This window comes from Lottia gigantea, assembly GCF_000327385.1.
Source record: "Lottia gigantea unplaced genomic scaffold LOTGIsca_40, whole genome shotgun sequence".
NCBI classification, from domain to species: Eukaryota; Metazoa; Mollusca; class Gastropoda; family Lottiidae; genus Lottia; species Lottia gigantea.
This window is the reverse complement of record NW_008709380.1, coordinates 1,273,137-1,293,134: the sequence shown is the minus strand read 5'-3', so window position 1 is coordinate 1,293,134 and position 19,998 is coordinate 1,273,137. Positions and strand designations below refer to the sequence as shown.

The 19,998-nt window shown below is 32.7% G+C and overlaps 5 protein-coding genes across 5 annotated transcripts; 3 read left to right on the top strand and 2 right to left on the bottom strand.

The window, feature by feature from the left end:
- Nucleotides 1–4,827: 4,827 nt before the first annotated feature.
- On the top strand, nucleotides 4,828–7,127 carry LOTGIDRAFT_163524 (hypothetical protein; the record flags this gene model as incomplete). The annotated part of the gene is made up of 6 exons (XM_009060031.1): nucleotides 4,828–4,888; nucleotides 5,284–5,382; nucleotides 5,762–5,824; nucleotides 6,137–6,259; nucleotides 6,698–6,769; nucleotides 7,003–7,127. 6 exons carry the CDS (start codon nucleotides 4,828–4,830, stop codon nucleotides 7,125–7,127), a joined length of 543 nt encoding a protein of 180 aa, XP_009058279.1.
- Nucleotides 7,128–7,988: 861 nt separating this feature from the next.
- LOTGIDRAFT_163523 (hypothetical protein) lies at nucleotides 7,989–8,873 on the bottom strand (the record flags this gene model as incomplete). Its single annotated transcript, XM_009060030.1, has 2 exons — nucleotides 7,989–8,104; nucleotides 8,375–8,873. The coding sequence occupies 2 exons, from the start codon at nucleotides 8,871–8,873 to the stop codon at nucleotides 7,989–7,991; spliced, it is 615 nt and encodes a 204-aa protein (XP_009058278.1).
- A 671-nt stretch (nucleotides 8,874–9,544) lies between these two features.
- LOTGIDRAFT_163522 (hypothetical protein) lies at nucleotides 9,545–11,494 on the top strand (the record flags this gene model as incomplete). The annotated part of the gene is made up of 5 exons (XM_009060029.1): nucleotides 9,545–9,701; nucleotides 10,111–10,161; nucleotides 10,625–10,735; nucleotides 11,069–11,186; nucleotides 11,368–11,494. The coding sequence occupies 5 exons, from the start codon at nucleotides 9,545–9,547 to the stop codon at nucleotides 11,492–11,494; spliced, it is 564 nt and encodes a 187-aa protein (XP_009058277.1).
- A 611-nt stretch (nucleotides 11,495–12,105) lies between these two features.
- Nucleotides 12,106–17,852, bottom strand: LOTGIDRAFT_191501 (hypothetical protein). The gene is made up of 15 exons (XM_009060028.1): nucleotides 17,729–17,852; nucleotides 17,322–17,436; nucleotides 16,915–17,160; nucleotides 16,606–16,740; nucleotides 16,366–16,435; nucleotides 15,858–16,134; nucleotides 15,479–15,590; nucleotides 15,262–15,323; nucleotides 14,993–15,082; nucleotides 14,625–14,787; nucleotides 14,287–14,415; nucleotides 13,835–14,005; nucleotides 13,230–13,466; nucleotides 12,970–13,076; nucleotides 12,106–12,758 (listed from the first exon to the last, which is right to left on the bottom strand). Exons 1-15 carry the CDS (start codon nucleotides 17,773–17,775, stop codon nucleotides 12,563–12,565), a joined length of 2,157 nt encoding a protein of 718 aa, XP_009058276.1. The 5' UTR covers nucleotides 17,776–17,852; the 3' UTR covers nucleotides 12,106–12,562.
- Nucleotides 17,853–18,864: 1,012 nt separating this feature from the next.
- Nucleotides 18,865–19,662, top strand: LOTGIDRAFT_163520 (hypothetical protein; the record flags this gene model as incomplete). The annotated part of the gene is made up of 2 exons (XM_009060027.1): nucleotides 18,865–19,381; nucleotides 19,547–19,662. The coding sequence occupies 2 exons, from the start codon at nucleotides 18,865–18,867 to the stop codon at nucleotides 19,660–19,662; spliced, it is 633 nt and encodes a 210-aa protein (XP_009058275.1).
- Nucleotides 19,663–19,998: the final 336 nt, after the last annotated feature.

Here is a 19,998-nt window from a genome sequence, read left to right as displayed (position 1 = left end):
ATCGAATTTTGGCGATATTTGCTCAACAAAATTAATTGACAAAAAACTGTCTTACCTGGACTGTAAACTATAGACATATCCCTCTGTTTCTACAGAATACAATGCGATATAATCACCTACACACACATAATCACCTGCGTGACTCGCCATGACTTTATAGTAACATCACTGAAATACAGATATAAATGCTATAAAATATACAACTAACATCACTCGCCATGACTTTATAGTAACATCACGGAAATATAGATATAAATACTACTACACATACAACTAACATCACTCGCCATGACTTTATAGTAACATCACTGAAATAAAGATTTAAATACTACTACATAATATAAACTAACATCACTCGTTACTCTATAGTAACATCACTGAAATACAGATATAAATACTTAAACATAATATGTTATACAACTAACACATCACTCGCCATGGTTCTAATAGTAACTGAAAGACATTTGTGAATTAATTGTATAGAGAAATTACTCGAGAGCAGAACGTGTTCCTTTTAGAAATACCTGCCATTTTATGACCATGATGCTACACTTCTCAAGAGATGTCTACAATTTAATGTGTTTTATAATCGTTTTATGACATGATATTGAACGTTAGATTCAATGAAATATAAAATATTGAATAAACATGCATATATTTTTTTCTGTAAACTTGTGGTATCTTAATAAAAAAGAGGTTAATTTGACCTAAGAATAAATGTTCAGAATTGAATGTCGAAATAGACAGCTGTCTCATTTACATAAAATATCTATATATTATGTCTATATTCTTGTACAATAGATGTAATACAAATGTGTCCAAGCTGACACTGAGTCTTTAAATGGTAATTACATTCCGTATTCATCCTGTACAACAAAGGATTAAGTATACATGTGTTACGTACATATTTTTTGAATTATTTATAAATGAATTGTACTTATATTGCATTATTGTGTTTAATCTTCAATTGCATGACCGATCGTATTATAGAGATGGTTGGTAACCAGCTGTTTCTTGTAAACATGATAATGATGTATCGGAATGGAAATTTGCATTCTTTAACACTTTGTTCTTATCAATATAGGTTTAGCCATTTTCATTTCACAAGCAATGTCTAATTCTAGATTTTAGATCTATATATCCTATCTATCTATTTAGCAACTGTTTTGTTTATATGAATAGTTTAGCAATTTAACATTGGTAACATAACTTAGTGCTGGAAAGTTAATATTTTTGGGGTTTTCATAAATACACGAATAACAGATAAAAGAAATATTAACGTCGCTTTTGAATAAAATGGCCATTTAAATTGTTATTGTTTTGAATTTAATTGTGTCTAAGGAAGACGAAAGAAAACGTTGAAACGTTGCACACTACTTTAGTAAAGTTTGTTCCGCAAAATTGTGTCTTTTAAACATTCTACTTAATAAAGAATCGCCATTGTTTTGAAGTTTATTTATTAAATTCCTGAATATCAAGGCCAGGTAAAAAAAAAGTTAATTATAATTTGTTTGTGGCTGTTTTAATAATCAATATGATATGAAGTCAAAAGTGCGATGATGGTGTCGGTAAAGCATGATTTTTATCCTCTTTCTATCCTCACTAGTAATTTGGTAAATTTAATTAACTGTTGGCATTGTGGATCACTAGGTCTTGATGTAACACTTAATTAATTTGAAGGAAATATCAAAGGAATTGTTATATAAAGACTGGCAATATTAGTGATCGAGTGGTCTAAAGATTTAAAGATATCATCCCACTTCCAAAGCAACCAATTGTTTTACTTGTTACATCCTTTTGCTTCAGCCTAGTTTCAGGAAAATCCAACTTTTAAAATAATTCAAATGCGCAATGGAGGCTTTTAAGTGTCTGACACTAATTTCAGTATCACACGCAGACCTTTTTAAAATTTTGAAAAGTGTCTAGTAAACAGAAATGTGTAAAATATTCAGAATGGACCTTTCGCTCATACCGTGTATGCCAGATCTCAACACATCTTATAAATCTAAACCATCACAATACTTCTTTAGATCTATACGAGTTAAAAACATATTGCTTCCCTATTCATCAACAAAAATATTTGCATTTATTAGCATGGAATTCTTTTTGACATATTGAATAGTTACAATCTACAGATATACATCGGTTCAGAAAGCTGGGTATATTTAAATGCAAATCAGAAAAATATCGAAGAACATCATCTAGTTTCGCGAAACGAAGTGAACTTTGATATCGAGTTTATAAACCGCTATTTGTGTTTGGATTATTATGAAAATAAAGTGTTAAATTTCTGGAATTTGGATATGGTGCCAATAAGCATGCAACTTCTGTGATCTCAAAGAAAACTTACATATTGTAAATTTATCTTTCAATTAGTATACTGTAAGAATATAACACATCTCTTTGTAAATTATAAATCTTTCTGGAAGTTTCCTTCTCTTTGGTTTGATAACTTAAGATTCTGTTTATTCTCTATGATTTTGAGTATTTATCAGAAAACAGATATTCGCATGCTCAGAAAATTGCTGCTTCATCTGATGTGGCATACCAATATATATACATTGGGATAGCAAATTTCTGTTCAATTCCTAATACCACAGCACTAATAAGTATTATTCTGTATGCGAATGAGAAAAATATAATTCTGGAAGTTTCTTTTACTAATTCTAGAAAATATCATCAGACGAAAAAATATGGTTGTCTAGAGTAAACTTATAATGGATACAAACGATGATGAATTTCGACAAGTTATCATTTGATTGAAAATAAACATTTCAAATAATGTTTTAAACCTTACCCTTAGTGTCCAAAACTTTTCTTATATTAAATTATCCCATTAGAATTTAATTTTATTTAAAACGAACACTTCCTTTCAAAAACACAGTAAAAAACAGAAAACGTAAACATTAAAATCCGATTTGATATAAAGAATAATCAAGCAAGATATAACATATCCATAAAACTTGGCGTAATTCTCCAATAAGCTGCGAAAGTAATAATTGAATAGGTCTGCTATTCTATCCCACAACTACCGCGAAAAAATCGACATTTCGCCGTCGACCAATGAAATGCCGACGGCAGGTGGCGGTGTTAGTGGTATTTGATGGTACATAATGAAAGTTGTTGGCTGTATTATTAAATAAAAGTGGAATAAAGTATGATTGTATATTGTTTATTTAATTACTGATTGCTTTATTAATTATATTGAATTCTATTCTACCGAGTTTTATGTCCCTCAATTAATTCAAGTAACATACTGAAATAGTAATTACAGCAAACAAACCGCATCCATATTTTATCTCTCTACCATTTACATATTTAGCCTGATTTTGTTTTCAATTACTAAATAGGCTTATCTCCTATCTAATATTTCATTTATTATATGAGCTTTTGGGCTTTGCTTTCAGACGAGCTTAGAAATAAGAATTTCTGATATTTGATTTTAACGGTAACAATCAGAAGCAATCTCACAGAAGGTCAAAATAGTTTTGAATTGTTTTCCAGATTTGGGGTATTCAAAGGGTCCTTAAAGAACCCAATCTGTTAAAAAATGGAATAAAATGACCTTGTAACTTATCATAAAACTTAAAAAAAAGTTTATTTTTGACTGAGAAAAATATTGATAAAATTTTGCACGAATCTACACGATTACTACAAAGACAACCAAACACAATTCCAACTTCATGGAATATCTACTTTTATTAGTCAATAGAAACAGAAGAATGGTAGGATAAGTATAGAAGTCAGTTAGAAGTCAGTTGGAAGTCATGACCAGACCTTCACAGTGACAGGGGATCAAACCTCTATAAATCTAATCAATGCAGGCTTAATTACCTTAGTGAATTCTACAGCAAGTAAAGGACTTCAATCAAAAGTATTAGTAACATTTACAGTATCGTTCCTGTCTCTTGGGGATGTGTCTTATTGTCCATGGTGAAGGAAACTGAAATGTTGGCATCTGAGATCAGCTTGAAGACAGGATTGACTTGAAAGACTTTCCTATGGATAGGGCCTACAGTTTGCCGTGACCTGGGGACAGTTTTGCGAAAGAGGGTTATTAGCACCAACCCGAGCAATCAACCGAAGCCTAGTGTGTTAAAGGTTATGCGCGTTAAATACCAGTGGACATCGAGAAGAAGTATGCGAATGTCGCTGTCCTGTGACAAAAATTCCCTCATTGCACATTTTATTAGTCAATCAGGTGCAGAAAGGTAAGACGCACAACCCTTGCACTTCTAGATATATAACAACAGAATGATTTATATAAAGGGCGACAACCACTGTATTTTCTGACCAAATCTTAGTTAGGACAACTAACTGAAATGAAAGCGGAAAATTAAATGTTGCAAGTGCTGCTAATCACAGGGCAGCAACAGGGTCTATATTTCCAGGTTTTTGTGGATGGGGTGCTATCTGCTCTGAAAGTCTGAAAAAACAAGGGAATTTATTTACAAATTGAGGATTTTGGCCAGACCTCTTTCAATGCCCTTTCACGGATGATCCGTCGACTAGATTTATAAGATAAAGTCATCAGACACAAACCCACGATCATCAAGCTTAACCAAGCAAATGGGATCGGATCCCAAGGCCCTAACTAACTGCGCTTCGCTACACCCTGTATTCATTCATTTGTGATCACAGACCAAAAGAACTAAGACAGGATATGGGTTGGAGATAAGTTGCGTACATGGTATTTTAAAGATTAGATTAGCTTCTGAAAAGGAAAACATAAGGTTACAGAGTTTATTTTGACCTATCTTATCAATAACGTAGACTATATAGTTTTTCAGCCCTCAATAATCTCTTACTTAATCCTGACTCGACACCATGTCATGTTATTATAGTCTAGGATTATTTTTGGCCATTGGAATCATTCTAGTAAACTCAGGTACTGTGTGGATTTGTCTATATTATTCGATAGAGTTTAACCAATTAAAAGAATGCTTTTCAAAGATTTACAACCCCCCCCCCCCCCCCCCCTCGTTTTTTGTAGAAATATTTCATCTCCTGTAAAATTTTGAACGATGGACGATATTATAAACGTATGCCTTCTTATCTAAAATATTTGGCAAGTTTTATTATTGAACTACATAGTTAGGAGAGTATGTAAATGACAAGAGTCGGACGAAACATTGTTCATATACTTCAATGAATCTGATAGAATATCGACTACGGTGATTGTTGGAATTAGTGAATTAAAATTGGGATGGAATACGCAAATACAGTCTATAACCTCCTTAAAATGACATTGAAAAGTTGGTACAATATATTTGCGTATTTCAGAATGTGTTGACAAGCCAGAATGTTCAAGGTTAGGATATGAAATATGCTCGGATCCTAATTATACCAAATTCGTCATTGAAAATTGCTGTAAATATTGTTGTGAGTACTGTACATATATTTAAAACCATTGCACTTTTCTTTGTTCTCCCGATGACGTTTCGAATGTGTTTCAAGCTATAGCTGAAGATGTCCATTTTATCCTTTGCAGGCGTTTCAAGAGCCGATATATTGAAGCCATTTCCCCCAATTTTATCTTAATATTATTAAAAACATCGAAATAAGAGAGTACTCTGTTTTATATCATCTGTAACGATCTCATCAAAATGCAAAAGTGCAAAATCTATTAGAATCTGTTAACCGTAGCTACTAGGTCTTGCTCACACCAAACCTAATGAAAAGAAAGTCATAATTTTCCAGTCAATGCAAATAGGTTTCCCTGATACTTTATGAACTCAAACTATCATTCTTTTCTTCGTAGCTTCAAATAAAGTCAAGGTTCAAACGACATCTTCAGTTACAACAGTTTCTGATGCAGCAACAAGTAAGTGACGCTTTATTTTTCAGACAAATCTGTTAAAGCGTTATGAGGTATCAGTGTCCGAGAGAAGAGAAAGTGCTTGCTAGCATCCATTCCGCTGTCGATTGAGATACAAAAGGACATATATTTTCGCGGTTTTATACTCAATTTTATGATTTATTGTATTTAGATAACATATTTGCGATTTCGTATTTATATTTTCCTCGTCAGACTATGTATCCTTCTTGCATACAGGTAGAACAGTATCATAGATTGCGGAAGATGCATGCTGAATATGAACCCCTCTATTTAAAATATGCACTATTTTTTATCCAGCTTGGATGGACTGTGTTGATTCTGATCCTCAATGTGGTCAATTAGGTCATGATGTCTGTACAGAACCACTGTTTGTAGAATGGGCCTTACAGAAATGTAGGAAAACATGTGGACTTTGTAATGGTAAAGCAATTTTTGTTTATCACACCATGATGTTCAGGGGAGTAGAAAATGTGGTCGGCTTTTGCAATTTTCTACAAAATCTGCGAAAACTTGATTGATAAAACCAAGGCGTAGCTTCTGTAAAGGGTTTTGTCAAATTACTCACTAGTTTTGGCCCCTGATATTTCGGTATATTGTGAAAAAGTAAGGAACCTAATTACATAAGCGCTGGAATCTGTAGTTCGGCACAATTTCATAGTCAATTTATTTGGTGATCTTAACAGAACTTATCATGTTGATATTTACAAGAAAATAAGTAAGAGTCAACATTTCTCTCAATCAATAAATTTAGGTGGTATGAAATATATCTAAGTCTAAATTTGTCGTAATTGCAGTGTCCGGAATCAACATTTCCTCTGGTAATTGCGTTGATTATTTCTTAAGTGTTGCTTGTTTTAGGTCTTCCATCAACGACCCCAAGTATTACCACTAGTCCTGTTGTTACAGTTCATACTACTATTAAGCCACCACGTAAGTCTTTCACCAGCAACCATCCACCCTACCAAGCACACCTCTGTCAGATAATTGATCACTGTACCATTTAAAACCCTGCTTTGTAGGAAATTTATCACAGCAAAACAAATATTCATGCAATATTGGACTTTATATGGATATTCCCTATGGAATAGTAGCTCACAGATATTATTTATTTTGTATAGGAAGGTGCAACAGATAGCTATACCTATCAAACTTGTCCTTTTCAGCTACCCCAGCCTGTGTTGATAAAGCTCCCAATTGTGATTCGTACAGTTTAAATGATTGTATCAACTATGGTGCATGGGCGAAAGATAATTGTGCCAAATACTGTTCCTTATGTGGAGGTAGGTAACTTTCTAGGTGTTCTTATTATTTATTGACGAAAACCCTGGGATAAACCCAAGGGGGTTATTCCCAGGATATCATGGACAATGAGGTTTCTTTCCAATAATAAAGCAGTGTGCACGCCTAAATATATCTATCAACATGATCGTATAACAAACCTAGGTCTGTAATGTTGGTAAGAGCACTGCTAGAATCATTTAAAGATCAACAGGAATAACTTTCCGATGTTGGAGACCAAACATAATGTCTATCGGTGTACAGCAGTACAACAGTAGCCAACCCTCTTGGTGTACATGAACAGACCCTTATTTTACTTTATTTTTCACAAATTTAAGAATATGATTTTAATACGTTTTTGTCCAAAAATATGCGTCAATTCAAAAAATGTCATGAGAACCCTCTCACAACCTCCGGGAGAGACTTGTACCTATGGCGCTTCCACAGAGTTGTCGCATTATGAGTTCAGCCTCAACACGTAAGGTTCACCCCATTGAGTTAGTCTGTCCCCTATTTTACCCCCAGTCTCGGGAGGCTGGCACCGCCACTGGTCACTATTAGTAAAATATGTATAAGGCATAGCAGCCTAGACTAGCCCTATTATGTCAAGATAATTAAGGCATGTCTTAGCCAAGATTTCCCAACCTTAGTTCTACTTCACATTAATGATTAAAAAGAAATCCTGTATCAAAAATAATGTTTTATTGTAAAAAAGATCTTTACATCGCCATAATATATATATACTTTATCACATGATAACGCTGGTTCCGAAACTGTTGTCTCTTTCTGTGGTCGAGTTATGTCCAGAAGATGAGGAACCACATCTTTATTATAGGGCAGATAAAATCTTTAATCGGTGTTCATTATTTGATTAATGTTCTGCTTTTGAGCTAAAACAGGCTGTAAATATGGTAAATGGTCGCACAATTCGTTTCTTAAATTCTTTCAAATTACTTCGCAATCTTTTAAGCTTTGAAGGTTTCTTATCTGAAATAACAAAAAATATTTCAATTCATTAAATTGGGTGATATAAATATGTATTATAAGAATTTATTAGCTTAATTCAATAACGGTGAGCAAATATAGTAAATACCTCAAATGAATCTCCTTTCACTCAATTCGTCAACAGTTTAATATAAAAAAAAAATCAAAACCACAAAGAATGTATAAAAGTTTGATCCTTCATTCTGATATTTTGCAACATAGGCAGCAAACCCGATCAGCTAGCTGGTTGATACGATAAATAAAGACACATACCTTCCTCTACAATAGCATCTAAATTTACTGTCGGTCTTTTTTCTCCCGGGTCACCATTGCTGCTATTCGAATCATTCTGGTCGTCAAATCTGTTTATGAAATATTTAGCAAAATCCATAAGAGGTCTGTCTCTTATTAGATACTGTGACAGATCTAAATGTTGGCTCTTCTGTTGTAATTGTTTCCCAAGTTGTTCATCAGTACGTTTTGGAAACATTTTTGGCAGAATGTCAGGCATTTCCGGTTCTGCAGCATTAAGCATTAACAGTAACGATCCATTAGTGAGTAGGAGTACTGATCCATTTTTGTTTGTTTGGTCCCCTGCTTGATTTACATGGTGCTTTGGTAGATCTGAAAAAGAGCTTGTCTTATAATCTTGAGTCTCGTCCACTTGTTGACTTCTGGCAAAATCTCTCATAGTTTCTGCTGGACTTTTTCTAAAAATTCCAACTTCAGGAACGTCTGATGAAGCTGGAAGTCTGGAATTAATCCATGCCATTCTCACTGGAAGATAAGAAAATTTTAGTAAGAAGGAATAAAAACGATTATTATCCAACGTTGTTGTCTGAGTTTCATTAGGTTTCTAATAAAACATATCAATGATATTCAGTGTTACATAGTGTATACTATATCGCTAAAATGTCAAGAAAACAGTAAAAATACGTTAAAAACTCACCTTAATTCTCAAAATTCTTGATAATTACTAGACAATTATCAGAGAAGTAGAAATTGTGCTGTTTTCTGTTGAAATCCAGAACAATCACTGATGACAATTGATATGACGTCATTGGAACAATTACTTGACGTTATCACAATGCAAAGTATAGGCTACCAACATGGCTTGTTTAGTAGAATGGAATTTCTTGAAAAATGCATTTTGGTCTTCTTCATTTTTCAAGGCTCTACGATCCCAGTTCATTTGTAACCTTTCATCTAACAATCCTATCTTCTCAGCATTTATTTTATTGGTGGGGGATTTACTGTCGACCAACTAGCTTGTATTCATTGAACATTGTACCCTCACTTTGTTTTTAACCAGTTGAAAAATATAATTTTTTATACTTTTGGTGCCAAAATATGTGTCAGAATGCCTCGACAGTTGTCCCACATTGAGTCAGTCTGCCCCTTATTTGTACTCCCAGTCTATGGAGGCTGGAGCCGCCACTGGTAATGGTAGCCTTGATGTTAGTGGATATTTTATTTAATTGTATAGATTCTACCTGTAAAGATGAGCTAATTAATTGTGTTGATTACGGTAAAGATGCTTGCACCAAATATGCACAATGGGCTGCCGATAAGTGTGCCAAATATTGTGACCTTTGTCCAGGTAAAATTCAAATGAAATATACAGATCTATTCTTTATTGTTGATGAAGACAGACATCTTGCCGCGATGACGAAAATTCATTTCTGATTCCCAACAATCAGGAATTTTTTTAACATATACGCGTGGCCAGTTACCCAATTTTTATTGTACAAAAAGAATCCCCAAGGATTGTTTCATGCAGTGGCGGAGCCAAAAGGGGGGGGGGGGGGAGGGGAGGGGGGTGTGGTAGAGGGGACAAGTTTTTCGGGCAAAAATCTCATAACAAGGTTAAAGATTCGGGCAATCTCATATATCTCGCATCCCCTCTCCCCCTCTCGGACGTAGACCTGGCTCCGACACTGGTCTCATGTACATCACCACACAGGTCCCGTTACTTCATCTCCACGGATCATTATCTATCTGTATTATAGGGAAAACAACGTCAATGTTAGCTCCAACAACAACGGCTCCAAAAGTTACAGGTAAAGCAATTCTTATCATAAATAGCAATGGTTAATTTATTTTACAAGATATAAGTTTATATTAGCTCTTGGATTCCATTCCTCTTGAGAGAGGATATGGCGTTCGATATCATTTCTTCGAAATATGAACGCTGAAAAAGTAGACATATGTACCATTTAAAATCCAAGGAATTCTTAGAGTTAGAAAATTTTGTCTCCTTTTTCTTTTGCCATTTGTTGCAAATGTCACAGATCCTGAATTATATTAGGTTAAATAAAAATATAGATGTCCGAATGATAATGTATTGTGGTTGAACAGACTGCTTTTTGAGTTAACGATTTTGGAAGTCCACTACTACATAACATCTACTCTTGATTTTGCAATAATTTGGATGAGATTTTGCTTAACGGAATTGTCTCGCTTGTACGGATTTTTAAAATAGAATAATAAGCCTTATGACATGTAAAATGATTTATTTCTCAGGTTGTGTTGATAAACTACCTAACTGTGGTTTATATGATCCCAATATCTGTACAGATCATAAATATGCTCAATGGTCCCGTGTGAATTGTCCTGAACATTGTAACATGTGTAGTAAGTATTAACAACCATTATTTATTCAACTGGGGATAGTCGTCTATTATCGAAACGATTATGTACGTATGAGTTTTGAAAAACAATAAGAAATGGATTATTTCCTATGGCCTGGAATTAAAAAGTGGAGACGGCATTAATTTTCTGGTTTTTAGTATATATTGAAATCATTGAAAGATAGAAATCTCCGGATATCGCAATTACTTGGCACAGATACCCTCACTCTCCAAATAACAATCCAACTCTTTTTTATTACCACTATTTTTAAAGTTGTGCAAATGAATTTTTTGAAGCATCACAGTAGCAGAAATGATTATTTTGTATTTATTCTAGCACCAGGATGTTACTTTAATGGTAATGTTTATAAGCAGTCGGAGGTTTTCAAAGATGCCTGTAAATTGAAATGCACGTGCAAAAATGCAGCTTTAGGTCAATTTGCATGCACCTCAATGTAAGTACATTGCTCTTGATTTTAAGGAAAGTCTCTTCCTTTACATTTTACCCTGATCTAGATAACACCCGTGTGTCTTACTCCATCTCAAGCTATGGACAATGATCCACATTGGTTATAACGTGAGAAGCAAACATTTGCATGTTCTCTTTAAAATTGTACACATACTTTAATTTTGTAGGTGCTATTCTTGGAATTTACCTGATATTTGTACTATGGAACCACCCAAGCCAGGAAAATGTTGTTCCACACCAAAATGTCCCGATAATGTCCATATCAAATATCCTGATGGCTATACTGAAGATTAAAATAATAAATTTTGATGGTGGTACTAGACAATTATTTTGTAGTTATCCCCCTTCTACCATGAAAAGCCATTATTTTTACCACAGATATTGTATTTGGGGGCAACCGGTTCTAAGGTCCATCTTTGATAAAGATTTGGTAATATTCGTGGAGCCTTCAGTTATGCATCAATAACGTTAAGCTAATCTAATCTTCAATTTCTCGAACCATTATCCTTGATTAGTCCACACAAAATCTTAACTAGTCAACATGCTTTGTGATAAAAATGACTGGTGATAAAAAATACATATAAAAGTTTTAACTTTTTACCTCGTGATAGATTTGGTAATATTTGAAAGGCTCTCATTTTGCGTTTTCAATGGCATACTTTGAACTCGTACTTTGTGCTTGTACCTCGACTGCAATAGTCACTATTCTTGTATCATGGAATGTGGCAAATTGATTGTAATCTGTGCTAGCCAATAAAGCTAATCAGAGGCCTCCACTGCATTGGCTAGTGTAAATCATATCACTTCATTTACAAACTTCCATGATACAAGGAGGTGACTATTGTAGTCAAGATATTTTGGTTCGTAATAGCTTGTCATTGTGAAGATGATTGATAGACAATATCATCATTTGAAATAATTTATTAATAATTATATTACATTTATACAATGTGTTTTAATCAGATAAGCTTAATTAAACAATTCACAATCTTCAAACATGGTATATAATAATAATAATAATAATAATAATATCACAGACTTTCAAGTTATTTTCATATAAAAACAAGGAATGGACAAATACCACCAACATTTTAGTAAAATAATATAAAACCAATATTTTGGCATCAAGATTGATATGTTTGCCTTCAACAATTCACAATTCACAGGAATGTATTTTTAAGATGGCTTATTTTAGTTATATATGTTGGTTAGCTAACATGTATTCTTACAGATATTTCTTAGTCAAATAATAAACTGGGTCTTATGCGCTTTTATAACTAGACCTGAGCCATATAACTCACAGAAATAAATTTGTATACATTTTTTCACATTTGGCCTTATTAATGAGAAAAATCATTGTATTTATTGGCTCCCCGTTCTATAGATGTTAGCTGTTTGTAATCTGCTCACTATTTTAGCTGGTTCTAATGGTGAAGCATCATAAACATTCTCAACTTTGGTCTGAAAAACCCAGGCTAGTATTTTATCTAATAATTCAGTATTTATCTCCATATCAGCTTGTAATATTGCTCTCTTAGTAGTATCAACATCAACTAGACTGAAAGTAAAAGAGAATCACATCTAACTAGGAACATTAGCATTTGGGTGGAATAAGCACATAGAAATTTGATTGTGTTATTAATCGCCATTATCAATATGAAAAAGATTCACGAAAATGATTAAGTTCCAATCAAATTTCATATTCTTTCAAACTTGATGCTTGGAAAATAGCACTAAATTAACCGAATTTCAAAAGCTAAGAAATTTACCTGCCATCTCCAACATTTTCTTTGATTTCATTGATAAATGAGACTTTCTCTTTCTCGTACCATTTTTTAACTTCCTCCAAGAATGGCCCTGTTTTACCTTCATCATCCTTAAATAAGGAATTTTATATTTGATTATAATTCTCATAAATTTATATCCAACTCAACAATAACTTGCATTTCAATTTATCTATACACTTTGCATTTGGTTTGTCAACTTTAATAGGAGACTACAAAAACTCGTAATATGGTAGATGTTTTACCTCAGTGAAGAGATTCTTATATTCTATTGTTGGTGAGTCTTTGTTTTCTAGTTCAGTTTCAGCAGCCTTTAATAATGAACTGATATCTTCTTCCTCTATACCCAACATGAACTCTTTAAGCCCTGTTTTAAATTCTTCTTTAGTTAATACACCAGAACCCTGACTGTCTTGTTCAGATAGATGATTTAATAGATGATGAATCACTTGTAAATTACGATGATAGACTTCTTCATCAACCTGTAACAAGGTATTACCAAACTGTTATTTTAGATTTCAGGTTTCGTTTTGCAGTTTGGATTGTTATTACTTGGGTAGTATTAATTAATACGAATTTCTAATAAACCAAATCTTAATTATATTTTTTAATTCTTCCCGATTGTCTGTCATTGAACATTTTTTAAATGAAACATAAGAATTTTAGAGAAGTTTCACTAACATAAGAATTGCTTGGAGATTTTAACTTGTTATTTTTGATGTGCTTTTATGAATTGAAGCCTTTCGTTGAAGAAGAAAAAAAGTTTATTAAAAGATAGCATTGGCATACCATTTCAATAATTTACTAATAAAATAATAACACTATTAACTTTTTAACTCTTGAAACTTACATCTCCACTTAATATTTTATAAAATAAACTAATGTTATCATCTTTACTGAATCTCTGACAAGCATCATGAAGATTGTATGCCCATTCTATAACCATCTGGTGTAAGGGGAATTTGCTCTCAAGATATTTTTTAAAGAATTCACCCATGTTGTCTCTGATACCATCAGTTTTCTATAAGGGAAAAAATTAATTCATTATTAACAAATGTAAACCTAATATATTTACAATCTGATTTGGGCTTGTTCTAGCTTTCCACAAAGCAGTAGATAGAACTTCCAACTGCATCGATTCCCTTATTAAAGGGATTTTAAAGAGGTTTTATAGTCATTTTTGTGTCCGACTTCTGTTGTTCCAACAATTAAAACTTTACTTTGTGCCAGGATGGTTTCAACCTTATACAAATCAATGTTCCCCAAGATATTAGTTTAAAGTAGTAAAATTAATAAATTTACCTCTGCATCATTGGCTGATTTTTCTCTCCATATATCTCTTATTAGTAAATTACAATCACGTTTACTAATACGTCTATTTCTAACTGGTCCTTCATGTTGAAGATATACTGGAACTTCAGCACCTGTTCCCTGGAAATATTGAAATATAGAGTCTGGAGATTCTTTCAAAAATAATATCTTGATCATAATTATAGAAATGGTATAATTTATTTATATTTGAACACTGTTTCTTGGACACAATGAATAGAAATGGAATTTTACTATCTAAGTTTCTTCACCTGTTTGGGCTAACGTGGACGGGCAACGCCTTGCAGTGTGAATTGAGGGAAATTTCTTACCTGGCCATCAAAATAATCAGCACCAGTGGAGTCTACAATGCCACCCTGTCCCATTTCAGATAACAATATTTCTAACATTTCACTACTCCTTTTACCATCAGAGAGTTCATTCCATTTATTAATACCACCATTAATATATTCACAACATCTATCCCACTCAGGTCTAAAATATAGAATAGATAGAACTTAATTCACAACATCTATCACACTCAGGTCTAAAATAAAGAAATGATAGAAACTATTCACAACACCTATTCCACTTAGATCTAAGAAATATAATTATTCCCATCTATTTCCTTTTGGTCTAAAGTGTAGAAAAAATTATACATTTTCACAAAAAAGTTAATCAAAAGTAATTGCATGCTTACCGTGGTGTAGCACTTCTTTTTAAGGTTTCCAATTCAAGATAAAATTCATCTCTTTGTTGAGTGACATGTTCCTGAACTTTAAGTAGGGCACTGAAAAAGAAATATTAGAGAATGAAAACAAAACACTCAGTTGTGCTGAATGTTTGTAAGATTCAGGATTATGAAATGAAAGAAATATATAATGTGGATCATCAGATGCAATATTCCGGACATTTCTATTGAAATCATAGGGGTATAGTCCAAGAAGTTTTTATAAATAGCTTGCTTACTCATGCTCTGCTTTAAGTTGATAGAAATCATTATCTTTTACTTGTATATCTTCTTCCATTTTCTGTAATAAAATAGGTAATAATTACGTAGAAATTTGTATCATTTATCAAAACTATAATCTGCCATATACTACTCTTAATATGGTAAAAACTTTTCTGCTCCTAATGATGTGGGTTTCCCACTTTTATTCTGACTGTTTAATAATGTATAACTTACTTTAAATTTTACTTCTAATGCTTCAAAATCTCTTCTGGGTATAACATCACCATAATTAGCTACCATTTCATTTAATCTTTGTGTTGCTGCCCTCTCATCTTCTCTTGCTTTTCTGTTGATAATAAAAAAAAATTTACAAAGAAAATTCTATGCAATATACTACAATGAAACTTGCAGAAAACGTCTTCAGAATTTGAATTTAACAGCTTATAGAACATCCGTTTTTTTTTTTTCAGTCCATATGATTTGATACATTGGATTAACTAATAAAACCATGTTACCCTCAATCCAACCACTCTACATAAAACTCTACCTTCTAGTTTGTTAGGTCTGACTTAGTCCCTGTAGCTTTTTATTAATTCTTACAAAGGTAACTCACCTAAGAGCAATTTTGAGAGTGACAGGATCTTCCTGAGCTTCCTCAATTTCCTGCATATTTTGTTTGGACATGAGATAATCTTCTTGTTGATATCGTAAATCATTAATGTCAGAGATCAACAGTTTTCTAGCATCACATTCATCTCTATATTTACGATATTCTTCACTCAATTTATCTTTTAATCTAGCTATCTGTTCTAATAAATCTTCATGTTCATTCTTCATAGCAGCTATCTGACCAAACAATCCACGGTTCTGGGCTTTTAAATCTGTCATTTCTATAATACAACCAGTATATAATATCAGATTATTGGTATTTGAAAAGAATTTCTTTCCTCTTAAATTTGGGGTTAACAAGGATTTTTTATAATACACAGTCAACAATAAAGAATGTTTTGTTTTGAAATTTCATCATTTTGTCAGGTTTAAACCTTGCATGCAGAAATAATCATCTGTCATAAAAAGGATTTCACCTCATACTAAACCATAAAACAATAGAATGGCCTTACCTTTTTTCTCTTCCTCTCTTAATGCCATGATTTTCTGATCACATTGTTCAGAAACTGTAACTAACATTTGCTGAAATATAAATAATGCAACACTTTAATGATATATATTACCTCAACTTTCAATAAAAGAAAGTCAAATATAATTTCAAAATTGCAATCAATTGAAAAGGTTATATTTCTACATTGAAAAAGAAAAGATTTCTGAGAATTTTGAAAACAGTTCCTTGAAATTCCACTTACTTTCAATGGTTCCATATCCCTAAGTTGTTGTCTTTGGTGTGCTAACATCATTTCATATTCATTTTTAACAATAGATAATAGAGGTTTATATGTTTTAAAATCTTCTATAAGATACTCAAACACCTCTCTATGAGCCTGAAATGAAATAATGGTGTTCATAAGCAAACTTAAAATGTTCTATCAACAACAATACAATGACTAAGCATATACAAAAACAACATTTTTTAAATCCTAATTCAATTTTTTAATTTTCATTCATGTGATCAATAAAAAAGAGTTGAAATTAAAATAATAAGCTTATAAGTTTACCTGTAAACGTAATTCACTTGGAGTAACATCAGTTACACCTAAAGCCTTCAATTCTTTCTTTAAAAAATTCTCTAATTGTTCCAGAAATCTTGGTTTGGGAATCATCTGTAGTTTCCCCATTTCATCTTCACTAACCAGGACTAAGCTCTTATTTTTAGACAACATGGCAGAAGTAGAAGAAAAGCCATGACTACCAGCATGGGCAGGCCAAGTATCAAGCTCACCAGAAAATGTATCTACATATGGCTGAAAAAAATATCAATAATGTCACTTGAGGTCTGCTTACCATTAGGAATTTGTTAAATAATTCTATACTTAAGAAATCAGAATTCATGAGATTAACCGAAAATATTTTGATGATTAAAAAGCTGTCATTAAAAATTCTCATTGAAGACAATAGGACATACCTTTAAAGATTTTGGAGGTGGTAGTGGATGATGTAATTTATTGATTTTATATGATGGTCCAGTCATTCCTTCAAATCTTTGTCCTATTCTTGGTGAAATTTTTGCAACTTTCCCTCTAGAATAGAAGAAGAATACAGTTATTTTTTAATCAAAAACAATAGCCTGGCAATATTAAGTCGAAAAATCAAGGATTAATTCCTACTCAATGGTCACTTTTACAGCAGCATATTACTTGAATAAAGGGCTTTTAGCTTTCTGGTCTGGATCAACTTCAAATCTTCCTTCCCTTCACTGCACCTGCCAGTCACACTCATAGTCAGTCAGTGCTTTTGAGTACAGTTGTGGATGTGAATTCTTAGAGCATATGCCTAAAAAGGGTTTAACAGTACGATTCTAAAAATTCTTACGCAGAAAGGGGTGGCAGGGTAGCCACGGCTAAATTAGAGCTGCTCATTTTACATCAAACAAATCTTATGGATATTGCAAGTCACAGAAAAATAAACAAAAAATTATTTTTCTCCCTGAGACGCCATCTTGTTTTTGTCATGGCAACAAAATGTTTGCGACATTACAAGTTCTTTGCTGAAACTTTACTTTATATTTGCAGTTGAATTTTTTGCACAAAAATCAATGTTTATTTTAAATGATCGTTATATGACCATTATATTTATCTTAAATACTGTTTGTTTGTCGTAAAATAAAACAGAAAGACTTTTTAATGGTATCTTTTCTATACTCGGCATAAGTACAAATTGTAGTTGTAGATTATGAAACGAATGCGATTTTTTCTTATATTATATTCAATCATGTTATTAACGACAATTCCAAATTCGCAATGGTTTGAAGAACTTAAGTTTTGTGGATTAGACGGAACCCAATAAAAAATTTCAGACGAGGCCTAATTTGCAATAAAAAAAAAGAATTTGCAGAAACAATGACGTTAAACTGTTCATGGAATACAAATGAATATCTAAATATTATATTAAATATCAATATGATTATGAAATCATTATACACTTTAATTCATTCTCTTGTTTTCAATGAGTGCAGGCTAGTTGGTCGAGCGAAGTAGTATAAATCCTCCGCAATGCTAAGAAAATGGGATTGTCAGATCAAATGTTACGAGTAGACAAGGACCGTAGACCCTTGAAAATGTAGATGGCCAAAATACATTTTCAAGAAATTCCATTTTACAAAACAAACCATTGGTAGCCAATGCTTTGCATTATGATAACGTCAAGGAATTTTTCTAAATGACGTCATATCAATTGTCATCAGTGATTGTTCTGAATTTCAACAGAAAACAGCACAATTTCTACTTCTCTGATAATTGTCAAGTAATTATCAAGTATTTTGAGAATTAAGGTGAGTTTTTAACGTATCTTTACTGTGTTCATAATATTTTAGCGATATACACTTGTATTAAATTGTAACACTATGAATGCTTCCGATGGATAATGAAATTCAGCCAAAAACATCAGATAAGGGTCGTTTTATTTTCTTCTTACTAATATTTTAAATTGTTTCTTATCTTCCAGTGAGAATGGCATCAATTAATTCCAGACTTCCATCTGCATCAGCAGACGTTCCTGAAGTTGGAATTTTCAGAAAAAGTCCAGCAGAAACTATGAGAGATTTTGCCAGAAGTCAACAAGTGGACGAGACTCAAGATTATAACACAAGCTCTTCTTCAGATCTACAAAAGCAAAATGTCAATCAAACAGGGGAAAAAACAAACAAAAATGCATCAGTGGGCTTAAACACTAATGGATCGTTACCGTTAATGCTTAATGCTGCAGAACCGGAAATGTCTGACATTCTGCCAAAAATGATTCCAAAACGTACTGATGAAGAGCCTGGGAAACAATTACAACTAAAGAACCAACATTTAGATCTGTCACAGTATCTGATAACAGACAGACCTCTTCTGGAATTTGCTAAATATTTCATAAACAGATTTGACGACCAGGATGATTCGAATGGCAGCAATTGTAACTCGGGAGAAAAAAGACCGACAGTAAATGTGGATCATGCCGTTATAGAGGATGGAAACGAGAAAGGTTTGTGAATCGACTGAAAATTTTAAGGTGTATGATATGCATTTGATAAATTTTTACCTTATTTGCTCGCGTTTATTGAATTAAGCCAATAAATTCTTATATCACTTGTATCACCCAGTTAATGAATTACCCTGACTAATAAATAATTATGTTTTGTGATTTCAGAAAAGAAGACTTCAAAGCTAAAAAGATTGCGAAGTAATTTGAAAGAATTTAAGAAACGAATTGTGCGACCATTTACCATATTTACAGCCTGTTTTAGCTCAAAAGCAGAACAGTAAACAAAATATAGTGAAGATGTTTGACGATTAAGAATTTTATCTGCCCTATGATAAAGACGTTTCTGCAACTTTTGGACTTAAATCGACCACAGAAAGAGACTAAAGTTGGGTAACCATGTGATAAAGTATATTTATATTAAGTTATATAAAGTTATAAATATCTGTTTGCAAATAAAAGTTTGTTGTTTTGATACTCAATTTTTTTTAATCGTCAATGCGATGTAGATCTTTACAAGGGTGGGATATCTTGGCTAACACATGCCTTGTCATAATTACAGTGACGCAATCAGAGGAGGTAGAGATGGACACGGATGTCACCCATCACATCACTACTGC

Excerpts from the sequence above, each read along its gene's own strand:
- LOTGIDRAFT_191501 (XM_009060028.1), bottom strand. The coding sequence starts at position 17,775 with ATGAGCAGCTCTAATTTAGCCGTGGCTACCCTGCCACCCCTTTCTGC. Across the intron at positions 14,416-14,624 it reads CTGATTATTTTGATGGCCAG|GGAACAGGTGCTGAAGTTCC; the intron begins GTAAGAAATTTC and ends CAATATTTCCAG. Across the intron at positions 13,467-13,834 it reads ATAAAATATTAAGTGGAGAT|GTTGATGAAGAAGTCTATCA; the intron begins GTAAGTTTCAAG and ends ACCTTGTTACAG.